The sequence below is a fragment of the Plecotus auritus genome, assembly GCF_963455305.1.
Source record: "Plecotus auritus genome assembly, chromosome: 4".
In the NCBI taxonomy this organism is placed as follows: Eukaryota; Metazoa; Chordata; class Mammalia; order Chiroptera; family Vespertilionidae; genus Plecotus; species Plecotus auritus.
This window is the reverse complement of record NC_137775.1, coordinates 131,838,093-131,856,364: the sequence shown is the minus strand read 5'-3', so window position 1 is coordinate 131,856,364 and position 18,272 is coordinate 131,838,093. Positions and strand designations below refer to the sequence as shown.

Here is an 18,272-nt window from a genome sequence, read left to right as displayed (position 1 = left end):
TAAATCTGCTTTTGCCCTAGTCTGTGCCAGGCCTGTGCTTAAGAGAAAATGTTTGATGAGAAAAGTTAATATCCATTTGTTCTTTATCAATCACCTGAATCAAGCCATACCAGTGTAGACTGGCCCAGGGCTGACCAGTTGTTTCCAGGAGAGGCTGGCTGAGGAGAACGCTCATTCCCAGCGTGATCTTCTTGCCTAAATCAAACACTTTCCAGAATGCTTCCCTCTCAAGTCATTTCCAGGAGGAATAACAATGCTGGAGTTCTCCCCACCTCTGACAGGAGTGGGAGATGAGGTCATTTTCCTTTTTCCCTCTTCCTTCTTCTGACACCATCGCTGGGAGCCCAGGTTTCTTCCCAACCCCCCACCTCGGACTCAAAGCGGGACAGGGTTTGGTCTGGTCTGTCTCTCAGGCCCCTAAAATCCAGGCTCAGTTCCAGGAATGTAAGATGCTGTGGTGGCATTAGAGAGGCCCGCAGCAACCTGGCTGGACACCCCGGAGCTCCCATCCCTGCCCCACCCCAAGGACAGTTATAATCACAAAGCTCTTCTGGGTGGGAGAGCTCCTCCCCTTAAACCTGAGATAGTGTTGGTTCCAATTACAGAAAAGCTGCGAGCTTGGAAACTGAAGGCCTGAATCCTAGTCCTGGCATCTGTGCTGTGGGAGCTTGGATAAGTCCTTGACCCTCGCCAGGGCTCAATTTTCTCATCTGTACAGCGAAGGAGCTGAACTCTACAGCACCTAAAAGTTCCTTCTCTCTCTAATATTGTAGACACCTATGATGTTAACAGAGAAGATGAGAAGGGCTACATTTCAACGGAATGATCACTAGTAAAAGTGCCTTAGCCTTCTAGTTAATGCTGTGAGGCATATAAACTAATTAGGAGTTAGGGTTCAAACAACTTACACCCTAATTAAACATGTGAAGGAAGAAGGATATAAAATTAGGAAATAAATGCCATTAGACTAAGGTGAGGAGCTGGGGATAAACTCGAGTTTGGTTCCACTAATGAGTTAGTGCCTAAGACATTACAGCTTGCAAAAGCTAACTGACAGCTCATGAATCAAAGGCCAACTAGATTTTGATTGCTGGTTATGGGCTAGCCAGTATTGCATAAGGTAGTTTTCTAGATATCGCTGATGTTACAGTAAGACCCTTCGGTGCACGGCTGACACTCTAACCACCGAATACACCGGCCAGGGCACTGTGCAGTTTAAAAATACCACATAAACCTAGTTGTTAATATCACCCCAGGGGCTGATATTTCTGTGGCTTTGCCAACTCATAATACCAATCCCATTAGATTTTAAAGGTACATTCCTGAGAATACAGATTTTGACATTTTTATCTCTTCTTAGGAAAGACACAAGTCATGGTTGTAAAGGAAAATGGTGGTGAGTTTTCTCCTCTTTGGACCTGAGTGTACAGATGCCATGGTGAAAGGTGGAGGGAGCGTCTGCTTGTGATGTCTATGGGATGTTATGAGAGTGGCCCTGGAGATTCCCCCCTCACCCTGTGCCCAGACGGGCGCCCTCGGCAATGATTCCTGAGGCTGGGTGTGGGCAACATGGGGTGGGGAGCAGGAGAGGAACTGGTGGAAAATGAAATTGGAGGGTCTGAGTATAGAGTATCAGGTCCTTAATGTATCATAACATATTTGTGAGTCTCCTGAAGTCCTATTTGGAACAAGATGAAGTGTTAGTCAATAGCTAAAGTTAGTACACAGCTTGCCAGCACTTGTGGGACATTATCAGAACACTTCTTTCAAATAAAATATAATGAAAACAAAAGAATGGGAAAGAGGGAGGGTCTGAAATAGATCCAGCGATAATCCAAGAATGATAACTTTCGAAACGATTAGTAGTAGATCCAATGAAAACAAGTCCATCCCAACTGACACATGTTGTGACATCACATGAAGACAGCCAGGCCTCAGACATTGACCCTTAAAAGTTAACATGAGCCCCTATAATGGACGGACATTGCAGGTCAGGCTCTGCTCCGCCAGGGGCCGAGTGGATGGCACGGAGCAAGGAGGAATTGACGTAAAGATGCAGCCTTGGACCATCCCAAGCACATGGATTCCAACAACACAAAAAAAACAAGGGATGTAGAACACAAATCTTGAAGAACCAACCTCCAAGAAATGGGAATGCCAAATAACAGTTTAGAAAGGCCCATACTACAACATCCCTTATTTACTTGTATTGAATTTACTGAGGTGACACTGGTTAACAAAATTATACAGGTTTCAGGTGCACAGTTCTACAAGACATCATCTGTATATTGTATTCTATGTTCACCACCCCAAGTCAAGTCTCCTTCCATCACCATTTATCTCCTATGCCCTCCTCCATCTCTCCGCATCCCATCCCCCCTGGCCACATAACAGCTGTTATTTAGAGGAATCATTTTAATCAGTTAAAATGTCATAGATATGCCCTACCTTCTTGGGAAGTGCCCACACATTTCGGAGGGAATAATAATGAAAATCACTGCTATTTACTGAGTTCTTCTATGCTCTGGGCATTTATGGATATTCTACCTTCAATGCTACTGTTTGGGGAGAGTACTATTATCTTTATTTTATCAGAGAGGACACTGAGGCTTGCAGAAGCTGGGCAACAGGTTAGGTTATGCAACTGGTAAGGTAGGAACCAGGTTCACACTCGCCTTTGGCCTACTCCATGCTCCCGATTACAGTGTCACAGGGCAGTGATGATGGGTGAGGAGGCTCGAGAGCTCCTGGTTAAGTCTGTGGCCTCGGGATCCTTTCGCCATTTATAACGTGACAAGGCCACGTGGGATATGTTCCAGAGGGCTCTTCTAGCTCTGAAATGTTGTTAAAGCAGCAGTTTATGGTTTACAAGACAGACATTAAAATCAGATAGTGCATGTAGAAGAGTAGTGAATCATACTCATGGGCAAATTTTAAAAACAGGGGTTGCATTATGGTAGAAATGAAATTAATTATGAAAATTTACTTAGATTCATGGCTGTTAAATTTTAAAAAGTTATTCACAGATACCCCTACCACCACCTGCATGTTCCTGCCCTGTGTTCAGTGTATCCCATTCTCCTCTGGAGCCTTATGGGTCTAGTTTATGAATCTAGATCAGTTGCACATTAAGATGACCCAGGGCTTCTGCCCTCCCCATGCCTGGGCCCACCCCTAGACAGCCCACTACCTTGTCTGAACCGGGCCTTGCTGATTCTAGTGCTCAACCAGGATACAAAGGCCATTTAGACAGCGAGGCACTTTCATAAACTACATTTTCATTTCATAAAATGTCTCCAGTCATTTTCCAGAATAATTCTTCAAGATATCCTAGTAAAATCCTGAATTCAAAAATACCCCCCTAGCCTGACTGGTGTAGCTCGGTGATTGAATGTCAACCTATGAACCAGGAGGTCATGGGTTTGATTCCCAGTCAGGGCACATGCCTGGGTTGTGGGCTTGATCCCCAGTAAGGAGAGTGCAGGAAGCAGCTGATCAATGATTGATGACTCTCATTGATGTTTCTATCTCTCTCTCCCATCCTCTCTGAAATCAATAAAAAAATATACTTAAAAAAAAAAAACACAAAAAACCCCACCCCGCCAAAACCGGTTTGGCTCAGTGGATAGAGCGTCAGCCTGCGGACTGAAAGGTCCCAGGTTCAATTCCGGTCAAGGGCATGTAACTTGGTTGTGGGCACATCCCCAGTGGGAGGTGTGCAGGAGGCAGCTGATCGATGTTTCTCTCTCATCGATGTTTCTGACTATCTATCCCTCTTCCTTCCTCTCTGTAAAAAATCAATAAAATATATTAAAAAAAAAAAAAAAAACCCACCCCTCTCATATTAAGAAAAAAGCATCTGGCCCTAACTGGTTTGGCTCAATGGATAGAGCGTCGGCCTGCAGACTGAAGGGTCCCAGGTTCGATTCCGGTCAAGGGCATGTACCTTGGTTGCGGGCACATCCCCAGTAGGCGGTGTGCAGGAGGCAGCTGATCGATGTTTCTCTTTCATGATGTTTCTAACTCTCTATCCCTCTCCCTTCCTCTCTGTAAAAAAATCAATAAAATATATTAAAAAAAGAAAAGAAAAAGCATCGGGACTAGGTGTGCCACAGTGTCAAATGTGATCAAGTACTGGGGTTCCTTGGCCCAGTCCCCAACCCCGAATTCGATTGTCCAGGGTGGGCAGACTAGGTTAGCCTCGATAGGCTGTGACATAGTGAGAGAGGGTTGTTGGAGGTTGACCCGCAGGCTGTGTGCTTCTCGCAGGGCTGTCCGAGAGGCACTGCTAGTCCTCACAGCAGCCAGAGTGACAGGCCGACCAGGAGGGAGAAGGGTCTGGGCAGGGAGCAGCCCTGATTATTGACCTCAAGCCCGTTCTGTCCACATGATGGAAAGGAGCCTGAAGGCAGAGGTCTGGGATAAGGTTCATTTCTGAAGGCACAAGAGAATCTTGCGACCGAGATGTTAGGCTGTGCCTCTTTTGTTGGTGGGAGAAGGTCGCGGTGAGAGCTGTGCTTTGGTCCTGGGGTCTGGGGAAGATCTGCTGGGACCCGGGTAGACAATGGCACCCACTGAGCATGTGTGCTGAGCTCTGTGCTGTCTCCAAATTATTTCCCAGAGCCTGACGCTCTGCTCCTGGGCTTGTATCTCCAAGATGGGGGTTAGGTCTGCTTGTCTTTCCCCTCCCCTCTTCTACCTGTCGAGGTTTGGCAGGGTTCGTGGGTCTGAGTGGAGGCTTGGCAGGAACTCCCTGTATAGGCGTCATGTGTTGCCTCTAACCCGAGCTAGGACTTGGGATTAAAAGGCCCCTTGCTGGGGCAGTGACAGGCCAGTGCTAAAGAACTGTGGGGGTGACTGTGTTCTTCCCCTTCTCCAGGCTGCCCATTCTCCAGGGAGGGACGTTTGCTTTTGTGGCACCCTCCCTGGCCATGCTCTCCCTTCCCGCCTGGAAGTGTCCTGAGTGGACACTCAATGCCAGCCAGGTGAACACCAGCTCTCCTGAATTCACCGAGGAATGGCAGAAGAGGATCCAAGAGGTAACGGGACACGAGGGAGGAGGTGGGGGTCGGTGTGTGGAGTGGAGAGGTACTCAGTGGGGGTTACTGTGTTGATTCATTTGTTCAACATTCATTGTTCAGTTCACCTCTAGGCAAAGGCTTGGGCATTCAGATACTGCTGTAGATAAGATAGACAAGGAGGGCCTAATGTGTAGATGTGCAGGCCAGGGTGGGAGGGAGAGACAAAAATATCCCAATAAGTAAATAAAAAGGGGGAATTTCAGGGAGTCGTATGCGTAATGAAGAAAATCAAGCAGGGTGATGAGCAAGAGAGGGATTGGGGCTGCCAGGTGGAAAAGATGGAGAGGGACTGAAGATGCATCATATTTCACATATTTCAAGGAGGAAGAGTGCAAGCATTTTCCTCGCCAGTCCCAGGAGGCAGAGAGGGCAGCGGGCAGTACTCTTGTCTTATATTAACTCATCAAATGTCATTGTTGATGTCAAGTGTTGTGCTAAGTGCGAGGACAGCAAAGAGGAGAGAGACACATCACAGTGATGATAATGAGGAGGGGGAGGATGGTGATGATGGTGATGATTGTAGTGAGGATGATGATAATGGTGATGATGGTGATGATAGTAGCAGCAGGTCATAGTTACTAAGCACGTAGAGTTTTCCCGACATTCTTTTTTTTTTTTTTTTAATATATTTTATTGATATTTTACAGAGAGGAAGGGAGAGGGATAGAGAGCTAGAAACATCGATGAGAGAGAGACATCGATCAGCTGCCTCCTGCACACCGCCTACTGGGGATGTGCCCGCAACCAAGGTACATGCCCTTGACCGGAATCGAACCCGGGACCCTTCAGTCTGCAGGCCGACGCTCTATCCACTGAGTCAAACCGGTTTCGGCTTCCCAACATTCTGCTACAAGTTTTTCACGGATGCACCCGTGCCACATTGACCATATCCATGGGAGGCTCAGATTAAGGGAAAACCAATGCGCAGGACCAGGTATCTGCTAGTGGGGACTGGCCGCTCAGTCTGCCCACTTTGGATGGTTGTGCCCGTGTGCTTCTCTACTGTAAGGCCTGCCCCTGCTCGATTCAGGTGTCCATCAGGGGAGAGGAGCTGCTGGCCTGAGCGTGCACTCGGAAGCTCGGCCAGGCTTCTCTAAGCAAGAGATACTCAGGATTCTTGGCAGAGAGTTCAGCCACACCCTCAGGGACAGTAAACTAGGTAGTTTTCCAATCTCAACATCCTCACCTGAGGGCTGGTGGGTGGGGTACTATATGAGGGAGTAAAGGTCACTTCAGATTTCCGGGAAGCCCAACCATCTCCCTCCCTGCTGACCTGAAACACCGTGGCCTGGAGCTGGGCCAGGGGTCACCCCCGGCAGAGCAGGGGCAGGCTTTCCCAAGCACCCCATGATCATGGGGCTCCAGTACAAAGTTTGTTCAGGCCTGAATGTGACCCCACGGATTGCCCCACTTATTGCAGACTCACTAGACCCAAACCAGGGACATTCCTGAACTGAGCAGTCTGTTCCCTAGATATCCATGGGACCCAGGCCAGGAGCCTACACCAGCGGGGTCCATCTTGCAGCCCACCCCCATCCATGTTCAGTACCCCCCGAGTCTCATGGCTGCATCCGGGGTCACATCCCCTATACCCGAAGCATAAAGGAAGAGGGACGTCAGAGGAGAGACATGGTACAAGATCCCCATTCTTACCCATATTTGACCAACGAGAAGGAATAGACTCTATCGCTTATTCCCACATGGCCTCCCAGTGTTCAATACAATGAGCCCCGACCAGAGTCCCGTCTCCGGTACTTTAGCTCCATCTGCTGGCCCCACGCTTTTCACCCGTGCTACAAACCGGAGAACGTCACATGTTTCAACCTCCTTTTATGAATTGTCTGATAGATTGGTCTCACTCGCTAGGCCAGCCTATTGGAATCTGAGGCGTCTTCTCCGTGTCTCACTGCGGTATTTTGTCCACACACATATCAAGTCTTGAAACCGCTGAGGGTCGGCAGACCACCTGTACATCACAATACCAGCCCCAAGTGAAAGTGAGGCGGGTACAGGGCCAATAGGGATGTCATTACCTGCCGGGATCCGAGAAGTAACGGAGAGGTAAAACTGAGCTGTGGTTCTGCTTTGAGGAAACGGCGGTAGCAGGAAAAGTAGAAAACTGGGCAGAGATGGCAAGTTCAGTTTTTAAAATCAGACCATTTTAGCCTCACCCTCCAGGGTCATGGTAGTTGGTTTTCTATGTACATTCTTAGGCTGCTCAGTGAAATGAATGACAGCAGTGGATAGGGGGGATGCATTAGGATTATTGTGTTATCATAAGGGACTCACGCTCCCCGTGACGTGTTTTAAAGTTATTTGAAACTGAACTTGGGTTAGCTGTAAATGTATATTACATACTCAAGGGCAACCACCAAAAAAGAAAGTTTAAAAAGAAGAGAAAATGCTAAGAAAGGAGATACAATGGAATTAAATAGATACTCAGTTAAAACCACAAAAGGCAGGCCAAGCTGGCGTGGATCAGTGGTTGAGTGTCGACCTATGACCCAGGAAGTCACAGTTCGATTCCCGGTCAGGGCACATGCCCGGATTGCAGACTGGATCCCCAGTGTGGGGTGTGCAGGAGGCAGCCAATCAGTGATTCTCTCTCATCATTGATGTTTCTAGCTCTCTCTCTCCCTTCCTCTCTGAAATCAATAAAAATATATATTTTTAAAAAGAGTCATTATCATCATCACTATGATCAATAAATACTTTTGTTTTTTAAATCCTCACCTGAGGATATTTTTCCATTGGTTTTTAGAGAGAGTGGAAGGGAGGGAGGAGGGGAGAGAGAGAGAAACATTGATGTGAGAGAGACACATCGATTGGTTGCATCCCACATGCTCCCTGACCTGGGCTGGGTGATCGAGCCTGCAACCGCGGTACATGCCCTTGACTGGGAATCGAACCCGTGACCCTTCAGGTCCTCGGGCCGACACTCTAACCACTGAGAAAACTGCCTAGGGCCATGGTCGGCAAACTGCGGCTCGCGAGCCACATGCGGCTCTTTGGCCCCTTGAGTGTGGCTCTTCCACAAAATACCACGGCCTGGACGAGTCTATTTTGAAGAAGTGGCATTAGAAGAAGTTTAAGTTTAAAGAATTTGGCTCTCAAAAGAAATTTCAATCGTTGTACTGTTGATATTTGGCTCTGTTGACTAATGAGTTTGCCGACCACTGGGGGCAATAAATACTTTCGAAGACTACTTCCTGAGAAGGTTCGTATTAAGTAAAAATGTCCAACAGCTAGTCCAGAACTAGAGAGAGGAGTGAGCTCAGAGTTCTCCTTCCCTCGGTGCCTCTGGGGTCCCGCTTTGCCCGTGCACTGCCTCTGAATACAGCACCCAGGGGTGACCAGCTGTAGCAGTGGCCTGGCTGGGCTGGGCTGGGGCCCACCGTCTGCTGCAGGCTCCCAGATGCCTGAGCTGTCCGCTCTTCAGTTGCAGGGCGTCATCATGGCCGCTTCCTGCTTCCAGATGCTCGTGGGTTTCTCGGGACTCATTGGCTATCTCATGCGCTTCATTGGCCCCTTGACCATTGCTCCGACCATCTCCCTGGTGGCCCTGCCTCTCTTCGACTCTGCGGGCAATGATGCCGGAGCCCACTGGGGGATTGCCGCCATGTAAGTCCTCTCCCGGGAGGGAGAGCCGTCTGAGTTCTCTTTGGTGGAAGATTACTCAGCAAGAATACTAAGAGTCCTGGATTTTGGCCAACTCTGTGCTTTACAAATACTTCCAAGAACATTATGATGCCTTGAAAAGCAGTGAGATTGCTGCTTATAATTTACTAGTGGCCGGGTGCACGGATTCGTGCACATTGAAAGGAAATTAATTAGAAGGTGGCCGGTGGGGCGGGACTGGGCAAGATGGGCTGGCCACGCCCTGGAGCCAACCTCCCGTGGTCCCTCCCTGGCCAGCCACACCCGGACACTGCGGCTCAAAGGGTGTCTTCAGAGTGAGTGGGGTCCCTCCAGCAGGTGGGGTCCCTTGGCCTGGCCTGTGGGGATAGGGCCAAAACTGACTCTCCAACATCCTTGAGGGGTCCCAGAGTGCAAGAGGGCACTCTGCAAAGTTGCTATCATATAGGGTGTGGAATGCAAACGCAAGTGTGCAGTAAACCAGATTCGGGGCCGACAGTGCCCCGGCAACAACATAACCCACGGCTGAAGGTGGATTATCATGTGTGTGGCCCCCCGAGGAATCGGGCTCTCTCCTCTCTGGTTTCAGGGTGTGTCACCTGAGAACCACCACTGCCAAGTCACTGTAGCTTGGCAGCTCCTGTGTTGAGCATCTGCCCCCTGGTGGTCAGTGCCATCATACCTCCTGGACAGTCAGACTGTCGGATGGTCGCTTAGCCTTTTATATATATAGATTATTACTGCTATTTACTATGTCGTTAGTATACACAGACTATGGGGTAATCACAGGCAGTGAAGAATACTTCGTGTGGGGTTCACAGTAAGTTGATACCACCAGTTTCCTGCCTACCAGGTTTTCACTGAGCAACTGTTTGTAAACCTCTGGCACCTGGGAAGGGAGCAAAGACATGGCCTCATATTACAGTGTGGGCAAGAGAAGACTGACAGCAGGAGACAGTGATGAGAGGGAGAATGCCGGGCATGTTCAGGGAGGGGTGGTGACACCAGCTCGGGGCATCAGGACGGCTTCCTGGACAAAGAGGCCCTCAGCATGCAAACAGAGCTCTGAAGGGACTTGAGGTTGACGCTGGACATTCTCGTTCACTCTGCCACTGTGGTCTGACCACAAGCACCTGCAGAATAACCTGGGAGAGAAGGCAATCTCCGACCCTGGCCTCGTGGCTCCAACTGCTGGATCTACTCAGCTGCCACCCACAGGGAATGCTACCCCCGCCCCCCACTTCCCACTAGTTCTCTTCAGCCACCAGCAGCTTCTGAAAGGGAATAGCCCTCCTTCCCAGAGCCGGCGGGATGCTGCCTGGGCTGCAGAGCAGGGCCTGGCTGGGACCCTCCCTTGGCGGCTCAGCGTCCTGGACCCTCGCTCAGGATGGCCCCGGCTTCCAGGTTGGGTGTGGCATGTTTCTGTTTCAGGACCATCTTCCTCATCGTGCTGTTTTCTCAGTACCTGAAGCACATCCCAGTGCCTGTGCCCTTTTATGGACGACAGAAGAAGTGTCACACGTCTAGCCTGTACCTGTTTCAGCTCTTCCCTGTAAGAAGGACTCCCCATCTCTTCCATTCTTAGTTGACTCACCTGGAAAGTGAGGGGCAGTGTCTTGTATTCCCGGATGGCCTACAAATCAAATGCTCCCCCATCTGCAGTGGCCTCCCCTCCGTGACCTTCCTTGGTCCACCTGTGGTCTGTGGGAATGCTCCCTGGCCGTTGGGGTAATGCCATCCCAGGTCTTCCTTCAGTGCTTCTCTCCCAGGAGCAGAGAATCCTGCCCTGGGTGTTGCTCTGGGCACCGGTGTGGGACAGCCTCCTCATGTTCCCGGGCCATTCACAGCGAGATACTGGGGAGACAGCCAGGCTCACGGCTAATTATATAAAACCCAGGGACAAGATTCTTAGATCAGGTTCTTTCTCAGTGGCTCATGGGTAATTCAAGTGCCCGGTGATGATGCTTGCATCTCCCTCTGCAGAGCCTTGTCTGTTGAATGTGCACCACACCGTCAAGTATATGCAGCTGTCAATCACGCAGGTGATCTCAGGTTTACCTGACTGGGAACTCCACTTCCCATTGTAAGAAGATACCCCCACAGAGTGATCTCGTTGATCCTTCAAGCCCCTGTAGGCCAGTGGTTCCAAAATGTAGTGTGCATATGAGTCACTTGTAATGAAAAATCCAGCCACCGGGAATGAAAAATCGTATATCTGAGGACCAGCTGTAAAAACTCCTGCTTCAGGCTCCACAGAACAGTGATTGTACCGCCATTGCACTGATGAGCACACTGAGGCTCAGAGGATTTTGATCCAAGGTCATGTGACCAGCAAACAGCAGAAAGGGAGACAGACTGCGTAATAAGTGCCCACGTTAGTAGACATTCTGCCTGTTTGACACAAGGGCTCCCCATTGTTTATTTTCTACGCTCCGCTCTGTTAATGTGCTGATTGCCCACAGCGCAGCTGACTCCTGTTGTCCCTGGAAGGGCCTTCGGGGAGGGGTGACGAGGGCAGGGAGGGGTGACGAGGGCGGGGCGGGGTGGGCCTCCAGTGGTGAAGGCGCTTCCTTCCTCTGGAAGGTGCTGCTGGCCCTCTGCATCTCCTGGCTCCTGTGCTTCGCGCTCACGGAGACGAACACCCTCCCCTCGGCCCCCACAGCCTACGGGTACCTGGCCCGCACAGACACCAAAGGCGATGTCCTGAGCCAAGCCCCTTGGTTTCGCTTCCCTTACCCAGGTAATGAGAAGATGGGGACCCTTCTGGCCTGGGGCACGTTTCCCAGGGCTGCCCGTGGGACCCAGGGCACAGGATGGAGAGTTGAATAGGGTTGGAGGTGGGTTTTCCTCCAAGGAATCTGACAATGAGGGACAGGCCTTGGGGAGTCCATGTCAGAGCCCAAAGAGAAGAAGGAGACCCCTGGGTTGTCCTAAGAATCCTATGGGGACAGAGAATAGTACTCCTTCCAATGGCAAGAAAGTCGGGCGCTGGGTATCACCAGGCTAAGGCTGCTGACGGTGGTTCCTGGGGCAGATGGGTTACCTAAATCTGTCACACAATTAATTAGTCTCCTATTTCTACTGTGACAAATTAGCACAAACTTAGTGGCTTCAAACAACCCGTATTTATTATTTTATTGCTGTTCAAGAGGCTCCCACTCTCAGGCCTCCTTCTGAGCTGGCCTACATCTCTCATCCCCCTCCACGCTGCTAGAGCCGTGAGCCTGGGAGTGGGGAGAGGACAGAGAGGTCCCCACCTCCCAGCCAGACCTGTGGGTCTCCTCTCGGATTCAATAGATCCCACACAAGGGAGGCCTGGGACTGAATGAGAACATTTTGGGGAAGACAAGTTCAAGGCCATCCCTTAGCCCCTTCTGGTCTCCTTTCCCCGCAGTTCTTGGCTCAGGGTGTATGAATAATCAGGTTCCACAGGGCTGCCCTGGCCTGAGTAAGACTCTCATCTTCCAAATGCTTTGAGGCCTTTCTGGGGAGACACTCCATTGATGGCTCTTTTTGTGCACCGTGACCTCAAGTCAGCATGCCTGCCCCGCCCCGAGGAGAAAGGATAGGGCAGGAGTCAGCCAAAGCTTCCGGACTGTTGTGGGGTTGAAGACATGCTGCCCGGTCTTTAAAGCCTTCCAGGGACCCCTCCGGCAAAGACATTATTGGGGTTCAGCACCCTGTTATCTTCTGAATTCACATCCCCTCTTCATTGCATTTCCAGGACAGTGGGGTCTCCCTACCATCAGCCTGGCTGGGGTCTTTGGGTTCATCGCCGGGGTGATCGCCTCCATGGTGGAATCAGTAGGCGATTATTATGCCTGTGCCTGGCTGGTGGGGGCCCCACCCCCTCCAAAGCATGCCATCAACCGCGGCATTGGCATTGAGGGCCTCGGCTGTCTGCTGGCAGGGGCCTGGGGCACAGGGAACGGCACCACCTCCTACAGTGAGAACGTGGGGGCACTGGGTATCACCAAGGTAAGGCTGCTGACGGTGGCTCCTGGCGGCAGGTGGGATACCTAAATCTGTCACTCAATGTATTCGTCACCTATTTCTGCTATAACAAATGAACACAAACTTAGTGATTACAAATAACCCAAATTTATTTTACTGATCCAGAGGTCGAAAGTCTGACATGGGGCCAAAACCGGTTTGGCTCAGTGGATAGAGCGTCGGCCTGCGGACTGAAAGGTCCCAGGTTCTATTCCGGTCAAGGGCATGTACCTTGGTTGCGGGCACATCCCCAGTAGGGGGTGTGCAGGAGGCAGCTGATCGATGTTTCTCTCTCATCGATGTTTCTAGCTCTCTATCCCTCTCCTCTCTCTTCCTCTCTGTAAAAAATTAATAAAATATATATTTAAAAAAAAAGAAAGAAAGTCTGACATGGGTCTTGTGGAGAGCGGCTACAGTGTTTGGACAGGTTCAAGCCTTGGACTAATGAGAGGGCACAGTCCTCTCATGGCAAAATTACATGCAAGTCCCAGCGCAATGATAGCCAGAGGCTATAGCTGTAAGCTTGAACCGATGGTCGGAACACGTGGCCCCACGCGTCTGAGTGATGTGGGCTTGATAGAGTTCAGGTGCATGTAATTGAGTAGATTTGAAATCCACGAGAACGTTGTAACCACTCCTTACTTTGCCTCATGGAATCTGGCTATAAAATAAAGAGACAGGCAGGGGTGGGCAAACTTTTTGACTCGAGGGCCACAATGGGTTCTTAAACTGGACCGGAGGGCCGGAACAAAAGCATGGATGGAGTGTTTGTGTGAACTAATATAAATTCAAAGTAAAGGAGCGGAGGGGAGAGCAAGAGAACCGGATAGAACAGCCGGATCCAGCCCGTGGGCCGTAGTTTGCCCACGGCTGGCTTAGAGGCTGTGGCACTGTTTCTCTCCATCAGAGAGGGCAGCGTCCCACCCAGACCCAGCTTTCTTCTCTTGTCTGTCTTTTCTCAATCCTTCACCGCCCCCACTCAGGTTCACCCTTGGCCGTGCTGGTGTGGCACAGGGTCTCGTGGGGCTGAGATAAAGGTGTTGGCAGCACTGTGTTCCTTCCTGGAGGCTCCAGAGGAGAATCCATCTCCTGGCTTTTCCCATCATCTAGAGGCCCCTCACATGCCTCGGCTACGGTTCCCCATCCTCCACCGTCCAGGCCAGCAATGCTGCCTCCATCTGGCCTCTCTTCCACAGTCACATCCCTCCAACCACAGCCAGGAAAGGTTCTCTGCTTATAAGGACCCGTGTGATTAGATCAGGCCTCCCTACATCACTCAGGGTACTCTCCAGCTCAAAACCCCAACTTCATCACATCTGCAAAGTCCCTTTTGCCCTGCAAGGTGACATAGTCACAGGTTTGGGGATTAGGACATGATTCTTCGAAGGACCATCCTTCCGCTTACCACGCTTGCCCTTCTTGGTTGTGGCCATTCCACAGGCAGAAAGCCTATCCTGACACCCATGGGAATCAGTGGCTTTGTGAACCCTGGATAAGTGCCTTACTTTCTGAAATTACCTCTGGCCCAGTCTGGGTGAGGCCTCCAGACCTGAATATTCAGCTGCCACCTGGTTATACCCCCATCTTTCCCAAACCCCATGTGAGAGCAGAGGGGGGCCGCTTTGGGGTTAGGTGCTGCTGCTGCTGTGAGTTCTGGGAGGGAGCGTTGTTTGAGGTGCCGGGAGCAGGGTGGAGGCCCCTGTGGCTTGTGGCCCGGCTGGTGCTGAGCTCCTCCTCCCATCTCCCGGATGCCTCAGGTGGGGAGCAGGATGGTGATTGTCGCCTCGGGCTGCGTGCTGCTCCTGATGGGTGTCTTTGGGAAGATCGGGGCTGTGTTTGCCACCATCCCGGCCCCCGTGATCGGAGGCATGTTCATCGTGATGTTCGGGATCATCACAGCCGTGGGGATTTCCAATCTGCAGGTGAGCCAGGCGCCCTTGGGAAAGCAGCAGCATTTCCCACCCTGGAAGGAGCCCACAGGGTTGAGATGAATGGAACAGGGCCAGGGAAGGGGAGGGAAGGCCAGTAACCACACTGGCCCCCAATGGAAGGAAGAAACAGAAGCACCCCAAACCAGAAATTGTATCAGTTTGAATTGGATTACCCAAACCACTCAGCTCCCAAGGTCCAGTGGGAACTGGAGCTTGGCTTGTCCACGGAGAGCATGTGTTGCTGAGTTCAGCCTCCTGCCCCACACCTATGGTCGTGGTGGGAGGGAGGGGCATTTGGAGGGCTGTCAGCTGGGTGTGCAGCAGCAGCACTGGCGTCTCTGGGCGGCCGGGGCCTCTCTCCCGCAGCACGTGGACATGAACTCGTCCAGGAACCTCTTTGTCTTTGGTTTCTCCATCTACTGTGGGCTCACCATTCCCAACTGGGTGAACAAGAACTCGGACAAGCTCCAGACAGGTGACTCGCCAGCCTCCGGACTGTGACCACACCAGGGGCAGGGCCAGTGGGGCCCTCGAGCCCTGGGAATCCTCTTCACTTTTATCTCCACTCCAGGGATTCTCCAGCTGGACCAGGTCATCCAGGTGCTGCTGACCACGGGCATGTTTGTCGGTGGCTTTCTGGCCTTTCTACTGGACAACACCATCCCTGGTAGGGCTCCCTTCACACTGCAAGCTAGCTGTTTTGGTAGGTGGCCAGCATGTGGGCCACTCGCCTTGCTTCTCCAGCACTGATTGCCAGGTCAGGCTTGCCACAGTCTGCATGGGCCTTGGGTCTCTGGGGGAGAGAGGGGGGCGTATGGGTCTGTTTAGCTTTCTAGGGGCCTTAAACAACCAAAATGTATTTTCTCACAGTCTGGAGCCTGGAAATCCGAGATCCAGGTGTTGGCAGGGTTGGTTTCTCCTGAGGCCTCTCTCCTAGGCTTGCAAACGGCTGCCTTCTCACTGTGCCCTCACTTGCCCTTTCCTCTGTGGGTGTGCATGCCCGGGGTCTCTGTATGTGTCCTAGTCTCCTCTTCTTACAAAGACACCCATCAGATTAGGTTAGGGCCCTCCCCAAAACCCTTCTCTTTAACTTAGTCATCTCTTAAAAGCTCCCATCTCCAAATGCAATCATATTGTAAGGTACAGGGATTAGGGCTTCAACATAGTTTTTTGGGGGACACAATTCAGCCCATCACAGGGCCCTATGGTGATAAATACACCAGAAGTGAAAAGAAAAAGACATAGGCCCAGCTCTCTTAGAGCCTACAGTCTAGTTGACGAGGGAGACAACACAAGTATCCATTCATTCATTCATTCACTGATATCTATCCTATATAATAAAAGGGTAATATGCAAATTGACTCTAACAGTGGAACGACCAGTCGCTATGACGTGCACTGACCACCAGGGGGCAGACGCTCAATGCAGGAGCTGCCCCCTGGTGGTCAGTGCGCTCCCACAGGGGGAGCTCCGCTCAGCCACAAGCCAGGCTGATGGCTGCGAGTGCAGTGGTGGTGGGAGCCTCTCCCGCCTCCTCTGCACTGCTAAGGATGTCTGACTGTGGTTTAGGCCTGCAGTTGGACATCTCCCAGGCTGCCAGAGGGATGTCTGACTGCCAGCTTGGGCCCGATCCCTCAGGGAGCGGACCTAAGCTGGCGGGTGGACATCCCCTGAGGGGTCCCAGACTGTGAGAGGGTGCAGGCTGGGCTGAAGGACCCCTCCCCCCCAGTGCACAAATTTTCGTGCACCGGGCCTCTAGTATATATATAAAAGCCTAAGCGACTGGGTGGGCTAACCAGCCAGCGGCTATGATGCACACTGACCACCGGGGGGCAGATGCTCAACACAGGAGCTGCTGAGCGACAGCAACTTTGCAGAGTGCCCTCTCGCATTCCAGGACCCCTCGGGGGATCTTGGACTGCTGGTTTCAGCCCAATCCCCACAGGCCAGGCCGAGGGACCCCACTGGTGGACAAATCCATGAACTGGGCCTCTAGTTTTTAATAGAAACCCCTTTAGCACTTGTGTTCTAGGTGCTATGTACAGGCATACCCTGTTTTATTGTACTTCACTTTACTGCGCTTCACAGATATTATGTTGTGTGTTTTTTTTTAACAAACTCCACCAGCAAAAAGATTATGACTCACTTTATTACAATACTTGCTTCTTTCTGGTGGTCTGGAACTGAGAATATGGAGAGCAGAAAGACATGCCCCCTGCCTTCCAGAAACCCACAGGCTACTGTGGGAGAGAGTCAAGAAAGCAGGCAATTGCCATCGGAGGTAAAAGTGTGATGATGAACCAATTGGGTCTCTAAGTGTTGAGGGTGTGGAAGGTGGAGAGCGCAGAGTTACCATCATTGATGGCTTCCCATGCTCCCTTCTTTTCTTTTAAAAAAATATTTTCATTGATTTCAGAGAGGAAGGGAGAGAGAAACATCAATGATGAGAGAGAATCATTGATCGGCTGCCTCCTGCACACCCCACCCTGGGGATCAAGCTGCAACCTGGGCATGTGCCCTGACTGGGAATCAAACTGTGACCTCCTGGTTCATAGGTCGACGACACTCGACCACTTAGCCACACCAGCTGGGCCCCCATGCTCCCTTCTTGACCCTCCCACAGCCTCTTGCAAGGACCTCTATGATAGCATCTGTTTCTATTCTACTTTCCACATTTCCTTTCTCCTCCACGTGTAAAATGTATCTGCATTCCAGAAACATTAACGTGGAAAAGCCAGCCCCAGTGACAGGACAGTGGTTCACAGAAGGTCCTGCCCGGAGCTCTGCACTGTCAGCCCCACCTCGGGGCTCAGGGTTGCCTGAGGAACCGGGTTGAGCTGTGTGATTCCTCAAATGGGCTTGGCGGCTCTGTTGGCAGGTGGAGGGCGCTGAGAGGAGACCTCATGAGTGCCTGCAGGGGGCACCAGAGGCGCCTTCTAGCTCACTTTCGCCCACTCTACCTGGGCCCAGTCTTGACTGCTCCCTGTGTCCTCTCAGGAAGTCTGGAGGAGCGAGGCTTCCTGGCATGGAATCAAGCCCAGGGGTCGGAGACTACGAGGGTCTTGGAGATCTACGGCCTCCCCTGTGGGATTGGCACCAAGTGCTGCACTTCCTCCTGCACCCAGTTCCTCCCCTTCTGGCCCAGCCGGGAACCTGGTGGGGAAGGGGAGATGGGACTGAGTCAGCTCACACTCTGCTCCCAGGATTCCTCAGGAGAGCGCCCAAAGGGTGCCATAGAGACCCGGATGTGAGGCTGTCTCTTCTGATACACGTCCCCAAGCCCTCTCCACCCCCACCCCAACCCAGAATGTGCTGGTCTCCCCGTGCAGGCGTGGGTAGGGACCACACCCTCCTGAGCACCCCCAGTGTCCTGTACACTGTGGCAGCTGAATACGCAGTAGGTGAAGATCATGACAAGCATGCTGTGACCTGGCACTCCGTCCCCGTGGCCTGGCCTCAGGCTGCATCCTTCCCCTGGCTCCAGCCCTGCTGTCTGTCATGGAAACCAGTGTAGCCTGATGTCCATCCCCATCAAAACTCCCTCAGTCCACATGCTCTTAGGAAGTTTTGATGCCTTGGGAGAAGAGGCCTGGGGTGGAGCAGGGGGTGGAGATGGGGCTGTTAGCTGAAA

At 51.5% G+C, this 18,272-nt stretch overlaps 1 protein-coding gene across 1 annotated transcript in view; it reads left to right on the top strand.

Moving 5' to 3' along the window:
- LOC308247700 (solute carrier family 23 member 1-like) overlaps window positions 1–17,892 on the top strand; it is a gene marked incomplete at both ends in the record, with an annotated part of 30,677 nt that extends 12,785 nt beyond the window's left edge. Inside the window, 9 exons of the mRNA XM_080667158.1 lie at window positions 4,880–5,039; window positions 8,521–8,702; window positions 10,149–10,269; window positions 11,301–11,457; window positions 12,442–12,695; window positions 14,468–14,632; window positions 15,008–15,116; window positions 15,213–15,308; window positions 17,639–17,892. Of these exons, the coding sequence (XP_080523284.1) occupies window positions 4,880–5,039; window positions 8,521–8,702; window positions 10,149–10,269; window positions 11,301–11,457; window positions 12,442–12,695; window positions 14,468–14,632; window positions 15,008–15,116; window positions 15,213–15,308; window positions 17,639–17,892 (1,498 nt within the window). The remainder of the gene's footprint in view (window positions 1–4,879; window positions 5,040–8,520; window positions 8,703–10,148; window positions 10,270–11,300; window positions 11,458–12,441; window positions 12,696–14,467; window positions 14,633–15,007; window positions 15,117–15,212; window positions 15,309–17,638) is intronic.
- Between the last annotated feature and the right edge of the window lie 380 nt (window positions 17,893–18,272).